Source organism: Sabethes cyaneus, chromosome 3, assembly GCF_943734655.1.
Source record: "Sabethes cyaneus chromosome 3, idSabCyanKW18_F2, whole genome shotgun sequence".
In the NCBI taxonomy this organism is placed as follows: domain Eukaryota; kingdom Metazoa; phylum Arthropoda; class Insecta; order Diptera; family Culicidae; genus Sabethes; species Sabethes cyaneus.
Window position 1 is genome coordinate 94138671 of NC_071355.1, and position 24783 is coordinate 94163453.

General features: G+C 39.2%; 1 protein-coding gene across 2 annotated transcripts in view; it reads right to left on the minus strand.

The window, feature by feature from the left end:
• Window positions 1-24783, minus strand: part of LOC128742174 (trichohyalin) — a 70135-nt gene that overhangs the window by 17926 nt on the left and 27426 nt on the right. For both annotated transcript variants that reach the window (XM_053838431.1, XM_053838430.1), the window contains exons 2-4: window positions 24589-24618; window positions 2414-2682; window positions 650-876 (exon numbers count right to left, since the gene is read on the minus strand). In XM_053838431.1, the coding sequence (XP_053694406.1) occupies window positions 650-876; window positions 2414-2608 (422 nt within the window). In that variant the 5' untranslated portion in view covers window positions 2609-2682; window positions 24589-24618. The remainder of the gene's footprint in view (window positions 1-649; window positions 877-2413; window positions 2683-24588; window positions 24619-24783) is intronic.

The following is a 24783-nucleotide window of genomic DNA, read 5'->3' on the forward strand; positions in this document are numbered from 1 at the left end:
AACAGGATTGAGTTTCCGGAATTAATCGAGCTACGGGTATCAGTCTTCTGTTAATCATTCGTACTGCAGATAGAGATACATTAATTATTTCTGAAGAAAAACTCACTATTGACAAACAAATCTGAAATGAAAGCGACTTGCAATGAGCGACAGAATAGCCATCCAATCAAAAAATAGGTAACGCAGATTAGCGGTCGTCCATTATATTGAGCTTTTTCTCTGTCAAAAATAACTGTTTACTCAACCCAATTTATTTAACTTTTATAGTATTCTATTGCCGTCGTAAAATAACAGAATTAACTTTCGGATCGACCAGGGGTATACTTTCTGTTGGCAGACTGTCTTGTATTATTTTCACACCAGCTGGGCGCTCGCGGATCAGTCGTACGATGTTGAACGATGTTGATTTAGAAAAGATATGCATCATTCATCCGATCTCGCCATACCGCGAAGAATTCGAATGATCTCAGATCACGATCGTTCGAACGGAATGATACCTCAAACTAGCGAATGTCACCGTAGCCACTTAACAGCATCGCCGAAACGAGACGGGCTTACATAATTAGCTGATTTCGTCTCGCGCGACTTGATTTGGTCAGCCCTCTGTCGAAATCAAGACAAGGTGTGAGAAAAACCATGTAGGACTTACCTAGTTTCTAGCTCGGCGAAGCGTTTCTGATTGTCGGGTCTATTGATCAGTATCTGCAGCTGGTCGTTCAGTGCCCGAGCGGTTGCCTCCGAATCGCACCGATATGCATGCACGTGAAGAGGACACTTGGTGGCCGGATTGTACAGCAACAGAATGCACGCTACAATATCCTCTGCCTGGACAGAACAAGTTATAGCACCGTGGGGAATGAAATGCTTAGCCGAACCCTGGAACAAGATCGAAACAATAATTGCTATATTTTAATAAAATCGTGCTGTGAATTTTAACAGGAATGGTTTCATTTCATTTGTAACATAATAAAAAACTCAACTTCGATATTTTTATCATTTGCATTGACCTCCAAAATTTTGATATTTGGGAGATTCGCAAAAAAATTAGCAGTATCTGAATGCCTCATTTGAATATTTATGAATGATACCACTATTGATGAAACGATACTAGACGATATCGGCTTTAACAAATGCAACCGACGAATACATTGGGACTGATTCTGATACTTATTTTGATTCTATTATTAGAATGACTTTGACAGTGTTTCCGGAAAGTTTATCAAAAGTTTATTGTCAACTTGGTGGTAAACAACACGTTGTCTCCTCAAACATCTGTTGAGGAAAGTCACTTACATTCAAGCAAACAAGTCCAGGCGGGTCATCATAACTATGACTACGCATTTTAATGAAAATAATCAACTATGTAAATAATGAGTCATTGATGATTTTGTCACTTTTTCACTAAGGTCTCTTTTTTGCTGCAGAAATAATTTCTCTGTCTACTTCTATTTTGGGCCTACCAGTTTTCCCCTTGGTAAGGGAAAACTACAGTCAACCAAAAAAGTATTAGGACAGCAGCGCATAAATTTTTCTTTTAGTAATTTTGCGCAGTATTTTTGCAAAGAATGGAACCACATATTTTTCAAAACAATGTTTAACTAAGGCATATTTAGATGCACAACAAAAATTCGGGGAAAAGCTTTCCGTTTTGAAGATAGAGTACATATAGTTTGAATTGGCTAAAAATGCAGTCAAAAAAGTATTCGGACAGTTAACTATTAGTTGAAACAAATGTCCTTTCTCGCTCAACTACTACCTTGTAGGACCATTTACATTCTTGATGACCTGTTTTAATCTGTTTGGGATAAAATTAACAATTTTTCAAATATCCCTCTGTGAATTGCTGACCTTTTTTTACTAGAGCTCGGTTTAAGTCATTTTAATATGAAATCGAATGATTTTTCATTATAGAAATGAAATTACCTAAAAAGATGTTCAAAAGGGTTCAAATTTAGACTGAATACTGATGTTTCGATAGCGCTAGGACAATTGTATGGTGCCTACCGCTTACAATTATCGACAGTATGTTTAGATTCAACATCCCTGTACAATATGTATGTACCACACAATTACAATTTTGCTTTAATTTTGCCTAGAATTGTTCAGATAATTAAGTTTACACTTACTTCTATCCATAAATATATATCTTTGCTACCTCGAAGCTTTTCATGCACCCCAACAAGGTATGACACCAACAATCCTTATGCAGGAATAACTAAAAGAGAAGGACTACAAGAGGAAAATCACTCGTCAGCAAGTAAACAAGCAATGCGGTTAGTGTCATACCTTGCTGGGGCGCATGGAAAGCTCCGAGGTATATTGATAAATTAGTTACTAGGGATTTAAACATTTCTCGTTTTTTTATGTGACGACAAAATTTTATCAAAAAATCAGTTTGATGTATAAAAATTACCTGAATAATTTTCAATCCCTTGTGAGATATTTGCAAGGTGATTTTAAGCGGTTCGTGCTCCTTGGACTTCTCGATCAGCCTCGGGATTATCGGCAATAGAATCCGTGAACCCCGGAGTCCTTTCGCTTCCTGTGCTCCGAGGAACCACACATAGTAGGACGCCTTTTGAACATCCTTACGTAATCGTAGCGCCATGGTTCGGGGTAAACACACACACACACCAACGCGTACCCGGCAAATTTAGCGCATCAGCAAGCCGATCACATGATCTGAAATGAAAAAAAAGTAAACAACAATTATAAATCCGAACCGACACACACGCAGGTGATAATTAATGTTATCGAGCATTCGGACGGGCGAAAAATGCGCAAAGCCACACTATTACCGAATCACACCATATTGTACCGGCGCGGTTCCGAAGTAATCGAATTTTCACATCGTCATAGTTGCGGCCACTGCTCTGATGAACCGTTTTTTTTTTTGCTTCGATCTTTCCTTTTCATCTTTGGAATGAGCAGGTTTATTTTTCCGCCTGGTTGTAGTAATTTTACGCCAACTTCGCGATTGATGCCAACGATGCAGCTGTGATGTAGGTATCTAGCAAGAAATGTTTTACCTAGATAGCTTTAAACATTGGAAAGTTATTTTTCCTGTTTATACTGAGTTCGTAATAGAAAACTTTCGATGCAAAAAACAATAACTTAGAAGCTGTAATCGAATTATTAACCTAAAAATAGTTTTATAGAAACTTTCATCAATTAAAAATCGACTATTGTCAAAATTATCTGATATTGCTCAAGAATAAATAGATGCACTGATGCTTCGTAAATTACTTGCACTCACATGCGCCTTCAGTAGTTTTTATGAAGAGGTCAGCCGCGTAGTTTATTTTGCTTTGCTGTAGCTGTTCATTGATCTATGCGCCAAATCTAACCTCCGCAGATTGTAAATTATGTTTGCGCAAAAGTTTGACCATCGTGCCGCGGATAATGATGATGAACCTGTCCTCCAAAATACAATTTTGCAACTGCTAGTTCATCTAAAACTACGGCAGCAACAATCTAACTAACCAACAGGAAGCCCGTCACCGTTTTATGTATTCTCCCACGCTTTTCGCGGTGGTGGTGATTTTAAACTTCACTGCTACGATAAAAATACCCAAAACTAATTCTAAATTTAGTTTTATATGATTCATTACATTTAAAGCACAGCAATATAATCAATTTTAAATACTGGTGATTGAGGTTGCAGATTATTCACAAAACATTCGCAAGAGGAACACAGGCAAAAGAAATTAGACACCTCTTATGCTGTGCTCTGTCGGATTACCGCAACATAGAAAAAATGGTCTGGTTAAAAAAAAGCAGAAGGTCACTGTAAGCCCTCTCTTTGAATACGGCAAGCAAAGTAGTAACCCTTTATTTGTAACCATTTGTTATGAACGATTCTCATGATCGTAAAACTCGGTCCATTGTGGCCTGAGAAAATCTGGTTTATCTGCAAAAAACAAAGCCAACAATTTACCGATCGGTAGAAAACATTAGGTTGCTCAACACACTCATAGGGAAATGCGAGCAATTAAACTAAAAAAAAATCACAACTCAGTTGTTGAGATATAGGAGCGACACGCACATGTGATGTTCATGCAATAGTTCATTTAAAAAATATATATCCCAAACAAGATCTGCAACGAGTCTTGTCCATTGTTGTGATATATGTGTGTTAACCATTTAAACAAAACTTTTAAAGTTAGCCCTAGTTATGGTACAAATTGTACTTTACACGAAAGCAAGCAACCTGCTACACTCCATTCATTACACAGCACTGTCGAGGATGCCAAACATGCCCGATACCAGTCCTCCATAACGATTATTGCAAAACCATAAAACGCAATTTGCCCCAATTCCATGTTTTACAGACAAACACAAACATTGCTATTATGCTCTGTTTCTCCAACGTGAATCCTTCAAATATTATCAAACAAATTTGGTTCACAAAATATTAAATGTTTTGGCACAAAAACGGTTTATTTGCAATGGACGATTCACAAGATTTTCATAATCAATCGAAGCTTGAAGCTTACTTTCTTGTACTGCTCAATTAACCAAGACAGTACAACAGCGACGATCCAGCACCTAATCGAAGACGTGTCGTTTAATGAAAACACAACTAGAACGCACACGTAAGTAAACAACATACCTGCTGGCCGGGCCGGTCGACAGGAGCGGCGCGGCACCTGACGCGTACCGAATAAGTCGCATAAGAAAATGGTCGCTCTGATGAAATCGAACCCAAAACATGAACCGCACCGAGCCAGCCAGACCATCACAGTAAAACATGCGCGGCGCGAGCAGCAAAATAGCCATGGTTTACGGCTATGCGAACCCGCGAACGTTCGCACAACGCCAGCAGCAGCGGCGCACCGACCACCGATTCAGGCCAAACCAAGCCCAAAACGCGCGTTTAAGTGCGGTACGGTTCTGCGGCTACAATTGCATAATGTCCGAACGATTTTAATTTGTATAGATATACACATAGCAATTAATAAACGTGCCTATCGGCTTCATTCGAAAGGAATTTTACCACGTGCCGCTGGATAGCTTATTACGAAAGCAGAGAGCGCGACGCTTCAGAATTTAACGATCGATTAGTTTTCTGCTTGGAATTCACATGCCATTTATGATTAGGTATATATTGAAGAATCCTACCTTAAGTCATCTCAGCATGATTTTCTCACGTAACATGATTTTGTGTCAACACCATTGACGCTTGACTATTGACCATTGCAAATTATTAGGCATTGATTAAGCTGTACCTCGCACTCTCAAACCGTTTGTACTTAGGTTGAACACAAAACACTTCGGATACGAAAATCTTGTTTATTTCAAATGTGTTGGGTATACATTACACTGGATTTTATGCTTTGCACCAGTTATTTTCGCACCGGTTTGTCAGCCAAATTCCCTGTAATAATTATTCAGACGACGTCGGACAGACGCAAGCAGAAGGTTCGCTTGTGTCGGACGACGTCTGACCGACAATTCTTACGGGGTTTCATTTTCGATTGAACTCCTTCTCGTCGCCCAGTTTGCCATATATCGATTCAACTAGTATTTCTGAATAGACCTTACATCTGAGGCTTTGGCCGTATTCCCCCTATAGCGAACCACTGTCAAATTTTAATAGTGCAGGGATCAGGAATTTTGATCAAATCTGTAAGTTTTTGCCACACGCACAGATCACGATCCGTACAGATCATAACAAACAGCGAATCTTTAGTATTGATCACGAGATTTTGCTCTCTAAACAGTCTCAGCAGTCGATAACAATGTTGCATCTTACCTAGCTGCGAGAAAAGGGTCACTCATGTTATTTGTATTGTGATTCATACGATGCACACAACCAGTCATCTGTACCTGTTATATTTCTCATCGCAATCATACAATGAACATGATCTGACATGAGGTTTATCATAATCTGTACAGATCGCGACAAAGTATTTGTCGCTCACAAGTAGTGATGTCAATGAATCTGAACCGGATCGCTCCTATGATCTTGATCGCTAAAACCGATTTTTTCCATCCTTGATAGTGACAACTACACAAGCTGGGTCAAAAACGGCAATCAAACTTGACGATCGACCAAGCTATAAAATCTTTATCTTCTATAAAGCTATAAATTCTTCGGCCTTACAGTAGGTTTTAAGATCAATCACGAGGCAACATGAGCAGTAAACACCTATGGCGGTTTTTTATCGTTTCTGGCGTTGCTACGGGTCCGGTACAACCCGTGCCTAGAAACTTCTAAAAGCAGTCGTCTTTTTTACTTTCTGGACATGGAATTGGGAAACTCCTCTCATTATCGCCACGTCTCTCGATGACAACTTCAGGCTCCGTCTGAAAAAAAAAATCACTTTCAAATTAAGTTACGCTGCCTTTACTTTTTTATAATTTTTCCTGCCGATGCGATGGTCGGATATTCTTCAAATTGTTTCAGCGTACCGTGGATTTAGGATAACTCAACAGTCCAGCCAACTCTCGGGCAAATGATCCGAAATTTTCATTGCAAGCGTACAGAATCCATTCGCGCCGCGCTTGTTTCGGTTATGCCATGATGTAAGCAAATGAACTTATCCTGAGCTAACAAAAAGGCGTGCTGTGATTTTTCACATTCTTCATTTGGTTTGCAACCTACGTAGCGGACATCCTTCCTCGGAAGAGAGTTTTTCTGGATATTTTTTTTTTTTTGATCAGTGACCATTCTGTCTCATCCACTATTGGAAGCGTCAAGTCGTCGTTTTCGTCTAGACCTACTATAATTCCTACAGCTACAGCTACAGCTTTTGAATCACTGCTCTGGGTACCTGCTATCTCCATTGACTTGCATCTTTAATTTATCGCTGCAGCAGTAATACTTTCCGGCATCTTGGAAAAATTTAAGCATGTTCCCAATCTATAAAAGGGCAGACAAATCTAACATCGTAAACTACAGAGAAATAAACACCCTATATGCTGAATGCAAAGTATCCGAGACTGTCATGAAAGACACGTTATTTGCAACCAGCCAGATTTATATAGGCACACTACAACATGGATTCTTTTCCGGGTAATCCGTAGTAACAATTGGGTGAACTTTGTATCGTTCTGCGTAAATAGTATGGGTGTCAAAGCGTAAGTTGATACATTTTATACTAACTTGAAAGCCGCTTTTGATACCATCATTCATGCTATTCTTGTGAGTAAGCTGCGTTACTAATCAATGATGGTTGGTGGTTCTTCGCTGATGGCTTGAAACTATTTCATACCAGACGAATTGAGGACTGCAGTCAGTGTTACAGGATCTCTTACACTTCTTTAGTGACTAGTACGTAAGGAATCAATTGTTGTTGAGTGTGGAGAAATGTTACGTCATCAGTACAAAAACGTCATCAGCTTTCATACAAAGTTTCCAGGGCCAACCTATTCAGTTTGGAACGGAACATGATTTTGCAGTACTACTTGACGAAAAACTCACTATGAAGTCTTACATTTCTGCCATAATTAACAAGTCCAACCGTACTCTTGGTCAGGGCTTGAAAAGGGATCGCAAGTTGAATGTGACTGCCGTGAATGCGAACTTTCCGCATTCAAACTCCGCTTTTTGAACGATCATTTGACTGTTTTTTGAATTCAGTCAAGATGCCGCTTGCGCTGCTGCCGTCTTACAATTCATGCGGCATCTCTGCAAAAGCAAACAGTCGATCTCCCGTTTTGCTTTGCGCTTTGAGAATATAAACTGCAAACTGACTGGAAGCATACGGTGACGTATTTTTTCGTTTCTCTTTTTGTCTCCAAATCGGCTGCTCACAGTAATAGTTTGTCACCCGGACGTCGGTCCGACGCAAGCAAAATATTCGTTTGTATTGAACGGAGTCCGACCGACTTCTTCCATGCACATGTAGTGGTTGTTTTTTTTGTAGTATTGAATCATACGATTGTGCGGTTGCTTTTCGTAAGCGTGGTGACTGCCAGTCATTTGACTGTTTTGCAGTCATTCGCTGCTCCAAACGGTAAAGGCAACTTGATCGAAACGAAAATGTTAAAAAGCTTTAGAATCCGTTCATACTACTGCGTGCCATCGGCGTTTGACTGAGCAAACTGCCAGTTGTGTTATGCATAGCGTTCGTATTCCATCACTAAACGGACGGTGTGAACTTGAATGCGCGTTGGTGGGACTGCGGTAGAAAAAAAGGATCGGTCGAAGCCCTGGTCTTGGTTTCATATTCAAGACCGCTGGTGAATTCGATGGCCCACTTTACTTCAAAGATCTCTATTGTTCTATTGGACGATTGGCACTGGAATTTGTGAGCATCGTTTGGAACCCACACAGGCCTATCTGAGCCGCTAGACTAGAAAACGTACAGTGAAAATTTGTTCGTCATGCACTTCGCCATCTTCCCTGGAGGAATCGGTAAAATATTTAACGCCGTACGAAGACCGATGTCGTCTCTTAGGTTTATACACGCAAAATCGACATAGACAGGGTTCGCAAGCTTTATTAGTCGGCAAGCTCTTAACAGTCAACAATCATGCTCCAGACATTCTATCGCAAATCGGACTCTACAGACCGTTTCAATTTGGACGAACCATCGCCTATCTACCGCCAACGGATTCTTGCACTTGCCAATGTAAGTAAAATGCTATAACTGACCGAAACAAACAACAAATAGCTAGGTTGCACGCAGGGACTTCCAATTAACTACTACTACTGCATTTTAGACGATTCAACGCACATCATCTGACGAATCTTTCCATGTACGAGTGTGAGTAAGGAGATCTAAATATTTCGACTAGCAAAGCAAAACAAAATTTAGGTTCTACATTCCGTTTTCGAAACTTGTCCTTCTGTTTTATTTCAACAGACTTCGCAGTCAGCTGTTAGAGTGTACGATTATTACGGGGCTAGTGTTACGATCCTAATGACTCTTAAGGCCTCTTCCAGCCGAGATTCGAACATACGACGACTAGTTTGTAAGCCCAGCGTCATACCTCGAAGTCAATTGGGAGGCTTCAACTAGCACCTAAAGATATTAAAAATGCGGTAAATAAGCACTGGTTGAAGCACTACCCTGGTGTAATGCCAAGATCTAACAAAAAGAGCTGCTAGTAGAAGTGGGAGATCTTGATTGCTGAACATAAAGTGATTGAAACCTGGAAGCAGCACTACAATGAACGCCTAAATGGCGTAACACCAATACAACAAAAGAAATGGTTACGTCAACACAGCAGATGGCAAAGGCAGGCTAAGCTCAAATCTTTCACACAATTGTAAGGAACGTGCTACTCAAGCCACAAATACTGGCGTGACGGTAGATGACGTAGATGTGCCAACTCCCATAATAGGCGAAGCTAACGATACCGTCGTAATGCTCAAAACGACATCAACGAAGCTAGCCAACAAAGATGGCACCGGAGAGAAGTTTATCAAGATAAATTGGCAACCTCACCAGCTGATAAAATCTGGATCTGAGAAACAGAACTACTTCCGGAGAAATGAAAGGAGGGTGTTAGGATGGCCAAAGTTGGATTATGAGCACTACCGAGCGATCACCATTCTCAACGCAGTCTGCAGGTAATGCACGAAAACGGTTTTCTGGATAAACTGACGCAGTGGATCAAAGCTAGGAATGATGTGCTACATATATATTTTGAGGGTTCACTCTCGAGTATCTTCGGCCTGGCAAAGGATGAACATGTGCATTCCGTAACCTCTGGAGAAGATCGACGCTACTCTCCGGCGGCAGCAAACAGGGTTCCATGGTAGCCGATCATGTGTAGACCATATCACAACACTCCGCATTAGATTGGGACAGATCAACGAATTCCTAGAATCTCTTCTGCTGGTGTTCGTTGTCTTCGAAAGAGCGTTGGTCAACGCTCAACCACAAAACCATCTGGGGCGCACTTAGGCGTAGAGGAGATTCAGATAAACTAGTCCATTTCATCGAGGCTCGGTACGAAGCATTCTCGTGCACGGTTTTGCACGAGAGGCGACTTGTCCAACCATATAAGGGTTACTGCTGGTGTGAGTCACCTTATCTGCATCTAATCACCGCTTTTGTTTCTCATCGTTATAAATGAGATATTAGTTGGAGTAATTGACGATATACCAAATCGAGGATTGCCTTGGAATCCTCTAACGTTGGAGCAACTAAATGACCTCGACTTAGCCGATGAGATTGTCATGGTCGCATAACACCGAAACCATGTGCAGAATAAGTTAGATGACCTCTCCCAGAGCTCTAAGCCAGCAGGTCTAACTGTCAATGTAGCAAAAACTGGTATTGGTATGGCAGTGAACATTGACAATCCCCCCAACTTCACAGTAGCGGGACAACAAGTTGAGCAGATTGATGCCTTTCAATATCTCAGTACCCAAACAACGGCCGATGGTGGTACTAAGTCTGATATAGCCGCACGGATTAGGAAGGCCAGGGGTGCCTTTGCAGGTCCGCAAAACATTTGATGCTCAAACCAGATCAATCTACACACGAAACCCCGATTTTTTAACTTAAACATTAAATGCCTACGAAACGTGGTGCGTCTCAGCGGGGAAAACCCAAAAACTGTAAGTATTTTTTAATCGGTGCCTGCAATGTATCATTCGTGCCTGGCTTGACAACTGGATTTCCAATCAGGAACTCCATCGTCAATGCCATCAACGGCCGATAGCAATTCGTGAATGTAGGTGGAAGTGGATCGGACATACCTTGAGGAAAGGATGGAACGAGATCTGAAGAGAAGCATTCGACTAGAGTCCTCAATGACAGCGTAGAAGAGCAGACCCAGCGGCTTATGGCGACGGAACTTAGCCAACGACATTCGAGCTGTAGACGAGCACCTATCCTGGCGACAGGTAAAAGCCATGACAGGTAACCGTCAGCAATGGAGATCTCTGATTTCATCCCTTTGTTCTGCCGGACCGACGGACATGGACACATAAGTAAGTCTCGAGTTCCTTCGAATCACCCACCGGGTTGCAACAAGGGCATAGAATGTATATTATTTAACATCGCTATTGAAGGTAGGGCACGGGAGGGTATTTTCCATTTTTTCGGCCTATGGCCTAGTTCTACTGGAAGAACAGGTGGTTTTAACGTTCTTTGAATAAAAAATAGTAGATTACTTACAATCTTGAGAAAATAGTAATAACATATTAAAATTGTATGTCAGCAAAGTGTTTTTATTGGCGAAAGAAAAGGCAAATAGGCTGAATTTAGAAACCTGCTGAAAATACCCTCCCGTACCCTATAATCCAAAAAGCGGACATCGAAAAGAAGGTCACGATTTTTATTAGTGGCAACCAGCTCTTAAAATTTGCAAAATACCTCGGATATTATGTCCAAAAATTTTGTATAGGTGGAGGCCTGTGCTAGATTGCAAGTGAAGTCTAGAAAGATTCGTCGAAGAGTATATACATGAAAGGAAGATTCCCAAAGCAGAAGAACCCGCACCTTGCGTGGACGGTAATCGTTGAAGTCGACGAACCACAAGTGATGGATAAGTTTGTGTATTTCCGAGCTTGATGAGTGTGAGTTTGTGTCGCAAAACAGTACGCTCAAAAAGACCACCACACGAAACTGTATCCTATCACCCAGTTGGCTTCGATAGAATGGTGTGTATGCACAATATTGAAAATCTAAACTGCTGAACCAGAGATTATCACTAGTAAAGTCTCTTTACGGCAGTAGCAGATTTCAGTTGTCGTGAAATAACGACTGCTGTTGCAGTGATATGCCCACTTGTGTGCCATCTTACTTCCTATTGAATCGGTGTTTGCCATTTCCGATAGGCACATGGTGACTGTCGTGAAAATACATGAAGAAATTTGTCCTTCAATTAGTATCATTCAGAATAAGCTTTAAGGGGAAACCGAAAGTGGCTCAAAGATGGCTGGATAAATGGCTACCATTCGAAGCATGTATTGTTTTGCGCCTTAAAAATGCATCTGTATTGGCAGAGCACGCTTTCGTCACTTAATCAGTGCTTCCAGCGCTGTTATAATTTCCTAAAACTTGTAATTCAATTTATCGATCTGCTATGTATCAATAAACGCTCAGCAAAACATAATTGCTAATGGAAAATAAATTTAACTGAACATATCGATCATTACGTGTTCATAAAAGCGACCAATGTATAATTTGGAATTAGTTAATAGATATTTGGTTACGCACATATTTCGTTGAACTAGCGATTTCCGAAAAAGCAGCAACACAGTATCAAACTTTCGTCACATCAATGAGCTTTTAAAGAGCTTTCAACTTTCGCCGCATCGATGAGCTTAGAGTGAAGTAAACAAACAAAACGCAAACGCAAAACGCAATCCGATGCAAGCGGATTAATTAAACATCCTAGTGATCCTACGCATTATTCAGTTGCTGCTGTTAATTTTGATCGAATCAGAATGCCTTGATAAAGAAAACAAACCCTTTTTCGGGATGTTTGTAGTCAGTGCGGTTGGCTGCGGATCAGCTGTTTATGTTTGCAAGCTCCGCTATTTGACATATATTACCAATACTAATGCAATATTCAAATAAACGTTTAGGTTTTAAACGAACACATGAGATGTACAGTACAGTGTTTGTCGCACTAACACAATAACGTTAGCCACTTTCGGTTCCGCCTTAAGCTTTCAAATCACGATTTCTTATGACTTAGTTCTTTGTCAAAAGAAATACCATGATCAGAGAATAATATTTCACTTTTCACTTCTCCAAAGTGCATTGTAAAAGATGTTTGTAGATTTCATGTTGCTATAAACATAATATGTATATCTTTTAATTTAGGTTTAGCAGTTTGTTACAGATATGAAAGATAGACCATGTTTGTTATATAGTTATTATATTTCCAATATCATTGCATTACGTTATAGATATTCATATCATAAAATATCAATCTGTCTACAGAAAACGTTAAAAAGGTAAAAATCTTCACGTTAATTAATACAAAATCCATTACACAGAACTCAAGCATGCTTGGCTTGTTTCTCGTTTGATATTGAATTACCATTATTAATGATGATTCTTATCTTAACTTCACTTCACAACATCGTCACAAAAAAAATGCTAGAATAACTGGCGTCGATGAGTTTATTCTGCAAGTGGCGAGCTGTCTGCTCAATTGGCTTTTGATTTAACCTCTAACCAGCTGATGTCATCACGATTGCGGGTGAGCAAAACAGCTAATGATTACATCGTCAATAAAACGATAGCTATTATTCACCCGCCCCCCATCACGACTACCCTGTAAGCGGTAGGTATGCATGGCAGTGGTTTTATAGTGTAGTAAATTGCAACATTCAGTAACGGCAACTTGTAAAGGACCAACTAATTTTAATGAAACATTAAGCCAGTTACTTTCTAATGTCAAGCTGTGAAAAATATTTGGAATATGTGCATGATAGCTGCTCTCGACACACGGTAATAAACCTTGAGGTGGAAAATTGCAGGAAAACTAGAAGAAAGCAAATAATAAACCTATCCCTGAACATGACATTGGTGACACAAGCACATACACACACACGTGTGTGGTTCATAAGCAAGCAAAAGGATAATGACTGTTATTGCATTAATTTGCCACTCAATCCGGCCCGATGTCATTTAAATCTCATTATCGGGCCCTACCATTAGGGTGCAGTCGGCGGCGGTTGATATGGGTACTGCGGAATGCTTTTGCGCCACCCTGTCATTTTCGAATCGCTACACGCTTGTTGCTGTTCTTTTTTCACTAAAAGCATCCACAAGAGCCCATTGATTACAGTGCTGCTTTTTTACACGCACAATGAGTGCTCATATACCTGTGCGACCGCAGAGGCCATCAAGGTGAAAATCGCTTGCAGATGACCGGTTGCCGAACAGGGTTTGCACGTTTTCACTCTCCATGGGATTGTACTGCCTTGGGCGATGTAGCCTGTCTGGCGATGAAATTTATATTCATGTTTTCAGAGGAATTTGATAGCCTGGAGGCTTACTTTTAATCTTGTTATGCCGAACGTACGGTATACGATGCTGCAATCTTCGACATCGAGACATCAGTAAGGTAGCATTTTCCCAACAATCGATGCACTGCCGGTCACTTGCTGGCACAGTTTTCCAGTGCCGAAAGCGATGCATTTCTTCGATGGAATGCAATTACGCGCCCCACACAAATTGTTGATATCAGCTGAAATCTATGAAAAAATCTCTCTATACCAGGGATGGCCAAACCGCGGCCCACGGGCCGCATGCGGCCCTTCGTGATGTTTCGTGCGACCCGCGGACTGGTTTGAGGGATGGCGGACTTAATTTTTTTTTTTTTTTTGATTACACAGAAGTCACTCAGATCAGTCGTAATACCTCGTGCATATTGTAGATCGGATTGCTTTCCAGTTTAAATCTAGTGGTGATTCCTAAAAATCGGCTATTGCTGCCGCCTATGTAACATTTTGTTATTCGCAGAAATGGCCAGAGGTCATTGCGGCCCGCGGACTCATGGAGCGATCTAATTTGGCCCGCACCACGCCTGTGCCTGGGCACCACTGCTCTATACTTACCAAGCAGAATGCAATACATTGCCTGAAAATTCAAAAGCTTCTTCCCATAAAGCGAAGAATAACAACTACTAAATCGACTCTTAATGGCAACAGCTACAATCAATAATACAATATTAGAGCTAGGTAGGTACATCAAATAGCGAAAAAGATTGGTACCTTCAGGTCGGACGCAAATTTTTTTAGATGTCTCCCGAAGGTTTCTTACGCTTTTTATCATTACAGATACAGTAACCGCAGGTAACTCCGATCAGCTCCTAATTCCGTTCATTCAAGTAAAGTAGTCGATTTTAAAAAGATTGAATCAAAAAACACAGTTAATAAGAAATTTTATGTTCAAAGCTTGTCCTTGAACTATGAATTCAATCTTTTGAAAATCTGCTATTAAGGTTGAATGATCGTAATTAGGAACTGATCGGAATTACCTGCGTTCACGGTAATATTCAAGTCTTTTTGTATAAAAAAATACTATTTTTGGCTCACAATGCTTACAATTATTATTGTACATGGGGTCTGTCCCGGCGTAGTGATTATTATATTTCAACAAAGTCAAAATATTTCTTTTTATAAGTGAGCTTCACTGCGAGCCCATAGATAATCTAGGCATTTTGTTATAATATTTTGTTTGGTTTTTTAAATGCATCGTAAACTGATAAGAATAAATAGCTTTATTTAGTTCTATGAAAGAACAATTTAAAACAATTATATCATAATAAACAATTCTATACAGTTAACATATTAGTATAGACTTAACCCTATCTTGACCTTCATCTCCCCAATGTGAAAAAAATCTTATGAAGGATATTTGACTTTGGGGAGGCAATTTATTATAATGAATCAGTAACTGTAAGCATTTTTTGATAATCAAAAATGCCAAGAAATACCACATACAAAAAATATACCTACATAAAATTGACACGATTATCAGGAGGTTTCCACTATCCGGAGAGAGAAACAAAGGATAATCCGAATCCAAATCTGAGTACCGTGATCGCTCTTAATTCAGCGCAGCTCCTAATTCTGCGCATTTTTCTTAATATATGTATTTTTCAACATTGCGCATAACTATGACCATTGAGTTATTTTTTTATACATGCCTATTGAAAATTACGCCATTATTCACAAAAGGGCCATAATATTTGATAGCGAAATAAATTAAACTGAAACTAAAAGTATTTTATATGTCAGAAAACAACGTCGTTAGCGCCAACGCTAAAACTGTCATGCTAGAAAATTAACAAATTTATGATCGAAATTCCTTACAATGATCAAATTATCCAGCATAGTTAGAAAGAATAATTAGTTTTGGTCATGTTTTAGACAAAAAGAGTGATTGCATGCCTTGCTTTCGTTGGAAAAATGCGACGCAGTAGTGCGCAGATTTAGGCACAGATTTTTTATTCATGTTCCAAATTCTGCGCAGTAATGTATCCTTCGAATAAATCGCGAAAGAATACCTCACCCAAATGGCTGACGTATAGAGGCATGAAAATTCAAGTAGAACCTTTAAATTGCATTGATTAGGATCCTGTGTTGCGACTCGGGGTCCGAACTTACGAGCGCCAATTTATGGAACCATGTTTTCTGATTTTTTTTAATGTCCATGGAGCTGTCAGACAGTGGCGAAGTGGTTTCTACATGAAAACATAATTTTTAATATTTGTCTAAATAATACTCAGTATGCAGAAAACCCGAATCAACTCGCCCTTTACGTTATCGACAATAAAGTATTTAAAATAAGCCAATCAAAATGATAACAATATTCCTGTGCCACCTGGACAGCACAAGAACACCAAATCATGGATTTATTATAAACTATGACATCGAGTCTCCGGTTTCTCGGTTTCTGTAACTTTTGAAGATCATATTTTTTTATGGGCAATATCACTGCGTCCAATATTTTGATCTATCGTGTAATATAAACCCGTATGAATAAAACTATTTCCTTTGCTTTTCCTGTGTTAACCTTTTGAAAAACGCATAAACGCTTTTATTCATACGGCCTATTATCCAAGTGTTATTTCGTATTCCGTACCTAGTACTTTTACATTATCGATATTGAATAGTGTTAGCAAACTGCTCATTATCCGTGTTTGAAAGTCGGTGTTTTCTTTAGGCTCTTATATTTTCCAATCTTGCTCTCTAGAGTCAGGAAGTACGAAAACTAGTTATAATTTGCCCTTTGACAATAGGCTCCAATAGGTTATATACACCACGAGTTAGTATTATTCTTATCACCGACTCCGGGGCTTCAGCATCGGTAAAGAAGAGTTCAATATAACGGAAGGGTGTGCATGCATCTATGCGTTATGTTAACCTGAGAATTACAACTTTGCATCACCAATCTCATTCCTAGAACCAGGATGTGAAACAAGGCAAATTATAAGCCCATGGATAACAGGCTTCATTGCGCACCTCGAGTCAGTACCCTTCATATATCTGGCCTGGCAGCCCTGTCAAAAAGTTTCATTGTTGGTAAATGCAGAATTTGGAAGAAAAGATGTTGGATAAAAGCACCAGTAATAGGCGGTAAATATATATACAAAAAATGATAGTTATTTTATGTATTTAAGCACTCTTTTGTATTAAAGGGTGTCCACGGTAAAATTGCTACACACTGAAACTGCTCTAACTTCTGAACCGTTGGGTAAAATCAACTGAAAATTTGAATAGAGAAAATTCAAAGGGCATTGTTTATACTGTGTGAGTCCTTTTATCAGATGCGCGAAGATAAGAAAAATGCCGTCGAAAGAACAGCTCGTTTGCGAAAAAATTCTGCACAAGTACATCGAAAATCAGAATATGTCACATCGTGTCATCGGCAAAATGTTGGGAATCCCAAATTCTATCTACTGCGAAGGATAAGCTTAATGTTCCAGAGAACATCCAAAAACAGAAAATGTCGAACTTTGCCAAGGAATTCTTGATTTGGCAAGCAATTTGTTCATGTGGAAAGCGGACCTTTGCGATCCCAGGTACCATAAACATCGACAGGTGTGTTCGAAAGATTATCTCCAAAAGCGATTTCTTCCTCTTCTGAAGTCTCACAACTGTCCTACGACCTTCTGGTACGATTTGACTTCATACCATTGTGCAAAAGCCGTGTTGGAGTGGCATAAGATACATAATGTCAATTTCGTGGCGAAAGATCATAACCCCTCAAATACACCGGTGCTTCGGCCAATCGAAAAATACTAGGCTATTATGAAACAGAATCTTCTGAAACATCCTAAAGTAGTCAAAACAGTTAAAGAAATGAAGAAAGTATGGCTAAATATGCAAACCATGTTGATTTTGAGGTTGTGCAAGATCTCATGGATGGGGCTAAGGCCACAGTACCAGCATTCGGATACGGATGCGAAATCTAGTAAAATAAAAACGCTAAAAGCTTTGCTTTTTCAAGCTTAATTATTTCATTTGATGCCCTGAAAGTTTGATGACAATCGGATAAATACTCGAATATTGCGAATTAATTTTGTGTGCTGCAATTTTACCATGCACACCCTTTAATATGCTAACGATTTTTCATATTAGCCCAACAAATTTTAATTTTAATAGAAAATAAATAACAAAAAAGAGAATCCAGAAAGGTCCATTGTTCCAATTCAGAGATTGTGAAAAGCTAGAACAACTATTCCGGGCTAATGTAACGCGCAGGTTTTACAAAAGGGCGAACCAATCTCGTAAAGGATGCACACCGAAAGCTGCTATGTGCAGGGAGGAGGAGTCAAACCTGGTCACAAAATAGCGCGAGGTAGTCGACAAGTTAATCTACGAGAGCCTAAAAATGATAACAGCGTGTCAGCTCCCGATCTTAGAATAGATCCGGCGAGAAATCGGACAACTGAATAATATTAGAGCCACCGGAACGGACTAAACTCAATATTAAGCTAATCAACGCCGCCTACAAGGTGCTCTCCCAGATTTTGTTACATCGTCTATCCCCAATCAAATTTTCACTCTCCAACAAATCCTCCAAGGAGCCCAAAGTGCCCACGTATCATATTTTCGTGAATTTCAGGGCAGCATACGATAGAGTAGAACGCGACCAGCTATGGCAGGTAATGCATGAGAACGGTTTTCCGGACAGACTGACGCAGCTGATCAAAGATTCGCTGAAGCAAGTGAAATGCAACGTGTGTTTCCGGGCACTCCCGAGTACCTTCCCTAAGTCCTTAAGTCCCAGAGAGTAGCGACAAGGGTAGCCTACTCCCAGTCTTCGCAAACGACAAAAAGTAGCCTACTCCCAGTCTTCGCAAACGATCTCGACATCATTACTCGACATCATTACATCATTACTTATAACCTTGGGATCACCGAGGCAATCTGCGCCAGACTAAAAACGGAGGCAAGGAGGATTGGGTTACAAACCAATGCGTCGAAAAGTCGAAAATATTTGATAAGAAGGGGCTCTAGAGTAAAAAGCATTCGTCTCCCATGGACAGTGATCATTGACGGCGATAAACTGGAAGTAGCTGATGAGCTCATACATTTTTGGCAGAGTACAAATAGAAAGCGGAGAGTGGTGTAGGCATAAAAACTTCGAGCTGGAGGCCCCACTTGAAGAGATACCCATCGTACATCCGGCGAAAGTTGGGGACCACCAAAATGATTGGTGGAAAATCCAAGATGCCCAAGCAGACCCGACGGTGATTTTTAGGCACACTACTACTATATTCTATGGCGGTTCAAACGGTACCAACTATAGCTGCCAGTAAGTGCCTATTAACGAAAAAGGTGTAAAGATGATAAAATTTTTACTTGAAATCAGTTTATAAGGCAAATAAAGCAACATACGATATTTATAGCTTCTGGCTTATGTATTTCGATAATATCACGTCGATAGCTAGCATCTTCGGCAAAGTTTGATCAAATTTATAGTTTTACAATTTTGCTGAACGCTTGAACTTGCCATCTAGTTCTTACAAAAAGTTATTTTTTTCAAGTGTGCTATCCCCTTAATCTTAATATCAAATTATAAGAAGAAGTAAAAAGATGCAAAAGAGTATTTTAAGTAACTTCTCCTAAGACACCTAAGCTCAAAAACGTCAGGAAAGGCGAGAAAATACTTTGAACCGTCTTTTTTTAGACTGGTCCCACTGTGTAGTGGGCTGGCCACGTCGCAAGGATGCTGGGCGACTGTGTAATAAAATTCGTTTTCTTCAAGAGCCCCACCGCCACCAAGCATAGAGGGACCCATTGTGCAAGATTGCTCGACCCAGTTGAGGCCGACTTACGTGTGTTGAGACGCTCAACGATTTGGCGACGAGAAGCCCAGGACCGAGTAAAATGAAAAGGAAGTCTTTAAACGGCAAGAGCCACCACGGCCCTATGCTGCTAGAATGCGAATATGCCTTTCTGCAATAATACTGGTTATTGCTGTTTTCAACTACAACAGCAATATGTTCCTGTAATAGTGGAAGATGTTCTAGCAATGGTGAAATTCCAATTTCTGTCTTTGAAATATCTATGTGTGCCATCTATGTGTGCATTCTTCATTTTCTTGTTCATGGGATTGTGACGCATTAGTCTGCCGATAACTTGGAATTATTTTATATAAAATAGTTATGAATCTTCACGCAAAACTTTTGATCATGCATTGTCACTATTACTAAAACATGGATACTTCTGTTGTTCCAGCACTCTTTTTGCTACCAATGCACAGTGGTCCAGCAGCGAAAATTAAGTGGAAAGTTTTTTGTGGTTAAAAATAGCTCCCCACAATGTTCAGCAAAGTTGTACAACTCTAAAAGACAATTAATGTGAAATCAACGACTAAGTCTCAGTTTGGGTTGTAAACACATAATCCATAATAACTTGTTATAAGAAAGAGACAGAAGGATAATTTCTTCGACAAAGTTGTAGCTAAAGATTATATAAGTAGCTTTGCCAAAGACATAGTAGGCGTACTTTTAGGCGTTTCTAACTTACAGGGTGTTTTATAAAAATACCTCTCAAAAATCACTTTTTCGCTGATTACTTCAAATGCAATGGTTTTATTGCATCATAATGTTTTACAAAGTTAGTTATCTTATCAAAAGACATATTTTTGTAGAACATTGTATGTTGAAAACTCATACGTATAACGAGTTCTAACGTTTTTCCTGTGTTTTTTTAGTCTTTTTTGGAATAAAATGCAGAGATTTCGCATTATTTGTCTTTTGAACAACTTCAGTCTTTTGAGTTGAACAACTTTGCTGAACATTGTAGGGAGCTATTATAAATCGCTTAGCCGCAAAAGTAAGTTTCCACTTAACGTTCGTTTTTGGACCAGTGTGCAATGACATAACAGTTCGATAGCACCATAAATACAAAAGTTAAAACTATACTTTCTTGAACAATATTGTAAATAGTAATCAACTCTAAAAATGGCCTATACACCACTTTTTCGAATTCTGTTTCGCTGAAGCGCTGAGTCAAACAAGCATATTGGACTGTGCAAAAACAGCAAATGAAGCTTGATGAACACCACGGGCTTTGCTACTTTCTTCTACCGTTCCGCTTCGTATATTGGAAAGTCTGCTGTTATAAAAATTGATTATAGAACTTTTTCATTTCACTACCACTTTTTGAGAGAGCCTCCTCACCGGATAGAGGACATTCTAGCGAATACGTTGGTGTACATTAAGCATAATATTTTATCATATTAGCGATACTAACGAGCATTTTAGTCTGGAGTGTTCAAAGTTTGAGACTGTTCTGAGTTTTAATCAAAACGGCACTCAATCATTGAAATTAGCGTTACTACTAAACCATGCTTGCTGCCTTGGTTTCGTGTCAACAAACGACTGCAGGGGTTACGCGATTATGATCAAAATTAAATTAATTGAATGCATTATCATCATAATCATCAATTCTTTTTAAAACGAAGAACTCGAGCGGTGAGTCAGTATTTCATGCGTGTCTAGTTAAATTTTGCGTGGAAGTATCTAATAAATATTTGAAAACTCCAAGGCGAAAAAATAAAACTATAGAAGTAACTTTCAACCAAATCTCAGTATTTAGTGAAAATTATGATCAAAACAATAATACAACACATAGAATGCATTGTTCAGTGCTTTGAGCAATAAATTTATTTTGTCGCTAGAAGGTTAGTTGACAGAAATATTATTTATTTATTTATTTATTTATTTTTTTTGATATGGCTTCCTGAAACTATGAAAGTTAACATTTTTTCTGGGTTGCTGAGAATTTTTTTATTTACATTTTCAATCATTAATTTTTGTTCTACGATACTTATTGAAGAGTTGTGAATGTTGGAAATAAGCGGTGTCAGAGCAAATTGGAAAATATCCTCTGGCGTTTTCCGGGAAAATAGAATTCCATGAATTTAAAATGGAATTCTGAGACCAATCAGTCCAGTGCCAAATCTTATTAACCTCTCAGCCCTTCCAAAATTAGTACCCCATTCTCCCCACTCAATAATGGATGACATTTTCGACTGATATGTACGCAGAAACTGAGGCAATTTAGCATCTGTTAAATGTCATAGCTATTTGTAGATTAGCATAGTGAAAGTGTCACGATCGAATAACATATCAACACGGACATCTAAGCATAATTCAAAAATAACGCTGTCAAAAGTCAGACAGGAATAACATACACACCGTATCATCACGGATGCAAAAATGGCAAAGTTCACTAGCTACTGCACACAGTCTCTGAAACGGTCATATATAGTTTGCAAATTACGGAAACGAATAACTTCCTAGGAGTTACGCTCCAATCTGACCGGCCATCAATGTCTCAACAGTAAACAGTGCTAACTAATCGAGGGGAATGCGTGTTAGGCAATTATCTTGTGAAATTTACGGCTAAAGGTCTGATTGACAAGCTATTATTTTATCTTGTTTTGCCATGTTTTTGCCTGTATTGATGGAAACAATTTAACGCTGTCGGCAATCCTGCCAATCCAACTCGTCTTTCTATGCTGCGATGAATCTGCAACTACGTAAGCAGAAGTATATATAAAACTCCATCCGATCGTGGTACGGCGGAAATCGTTTCGATTTGAACGCTTTTCCTATTTTCGATACATGCACGCAAACTTGAAGATGAGATGATCTTGAGAAACTGTATCGCGGTGTATCTAATGTTGGTGCTGTTTTTTTTTCGGTTTCGAACTGACAAAGCACGTAATCGACGCTGAAGTCAGCTCGCTGGATGATTGAATTGGCTGCTTTCGGTTATTTGCTTTCCTCCGAGAGCTTATCTTAAAGGAAGGTGAAACTTTGCCCTATCTTTGGCAGTCAGCCAGCCAGTGAACGATCGTATTAGGTATGCTAAAGTATCGTCTTGAGGCAGCGAGCCGCCAGCCAATACCCTTGGTTTGTTGATTGAATTTCCCCTTTCGGTCGTGTTACAGTTTTGAGTACTTCGAAGCCGAGTCAGTTATGTCATGGCGTAGGAACTGAAGGAATTATTGTTGACACGATTTTTGAAGTGCATACTAGACGGCTTCGACGGGGCTTGTAGCAATGTTTTGTTATTCCTGCGATAGAATGCAAACCGTGATTAACGCATTATCAAATAGGTGTAATAGTCCAAAATATTCGTCCTGATTGAACATTCGTTCTTCAACAAATAATCCGATTTCTATGTTGACGCTAGTTAACACATATTATTGTTTGTTTAGAAGGTCAGATATTTAAAAAACAGGCAGGGGATCTGCCAAACGTTAATTTACTAGAAGGTCGTGCCAGATAACATTTTAGACTTCACTAGTAGACGCTGCAATTTCCGCACAAGCAGTTTGCTCACTATAAGTGGCAGCTTTTGCGATACACCATAAGCCAATACATCAATCGGCCTAGCATTCATTTATAGTTTCAACTTTCAAGGTGGATTGCCTGAGTGTTTCTACGACTTGGTAGTCTGTATGGTTAACCTTTAACAAATTGTGAAAGATACTCTTGAGAGGTGTAGGGTGTGCTGAGTATATCTCTTAGCAGCTGATCGCTTTGTGGTATTTTTTTTATTTGATTTTATTATGCTTGGCTCAACTGATCGTTTAGTGAACCGCCAATAGACTGAATGGAGATAAAACATCTATTCTTAAGGAGTATCGTAATAGATTCATACTCAGAACTCGATTCAACTTAAGAATTGAAAACTCTTTTGTAATAATAAAATTTATAAAAAAAACTTATTGTTTTAGTTTCTGAAGTGACTTGAAAGTTATGTTTCGATAATCGCAATGCTCTTAGCATCTAGGCTGACCGATGCCGACAGCAAAATTTACTCACCACTACCAGCTAATTTAAGAAGCCGCCTTATTAGCTGATTGTCAGCAGGAATATTATGGACTGTAACATTGATAATCTCACGTTACGCTGCGAGCAACTTGTTACGTGTTAGTGCATATTTAATGACATTATACCATAAGCTCAAAAACCTTCGATAACCAGTACTACTAATCTAGTGCTTTATCAGCTAACCTAGAATTAAAAGATTAAACAAGTTTTAAAATGGTGCACCATGTGGTTGGTTTTGAAAAACCTACCATGGGGCATGGGGCGACCAACCAACAAATCTACCATCGTACTTTGACCGTTGTAAACTTTAAGATTTGGTCACGCTTGAACAAGATAGAAAACCCCAACAGGTGGTAGGCTCTTTGCGAAACTATTGAACAACAAGGTGCGTTCTCTAAAATTATTTCCTCTTCTGGAGCCTCAAGCGTCACAGAGGCCTTCCAGATTAGTTTCACTATTTCGACCACGTTACCAACAAACCACTTTTGATTTTAACAAACCGGTTTCGTATCTAGTCGTGTGAATGTTTTTAGCTGTTAAACTGCAGTCGATTTAACACCTCAATATTCGATTTCGGCTTCGAATACTGACTGTTTAAAACTAGACTGGGATTGTCTGAAGGCTATAGGTCACGCTTCTTCTAAGTGATCTTTATTTGGCTAATTGTGCAATTTTCATGTCCTACGACGTACCCACATTACCAGAAAAAAAATCCACACTATTCATTTGCTAGCCAATTTGCTGAATACTCGGAACCCGTTCCGAAAACTTAATAAACTTGCTGTGTCAGGAAAGTGAAAAAACTTTCTAACGATCCGTCGAAAGTAAAAAATAATAGTCGAAAACTAGACTTACCTTTCAACAATAAATTGAGGATTTCAGCTTCTGGAAATAAAATAAAAATATAAAAATTAGCTAAAATTTTTGATAATTTTATTTAGAATTTAAATGTCAAATCAGACCAAAACTTTACTAGTACATTTTGAAGTTCATAGACTTGAAACCTGGGTTTTTGTTGGTAGCTGCAAATACCTTATCAGATCATAAACT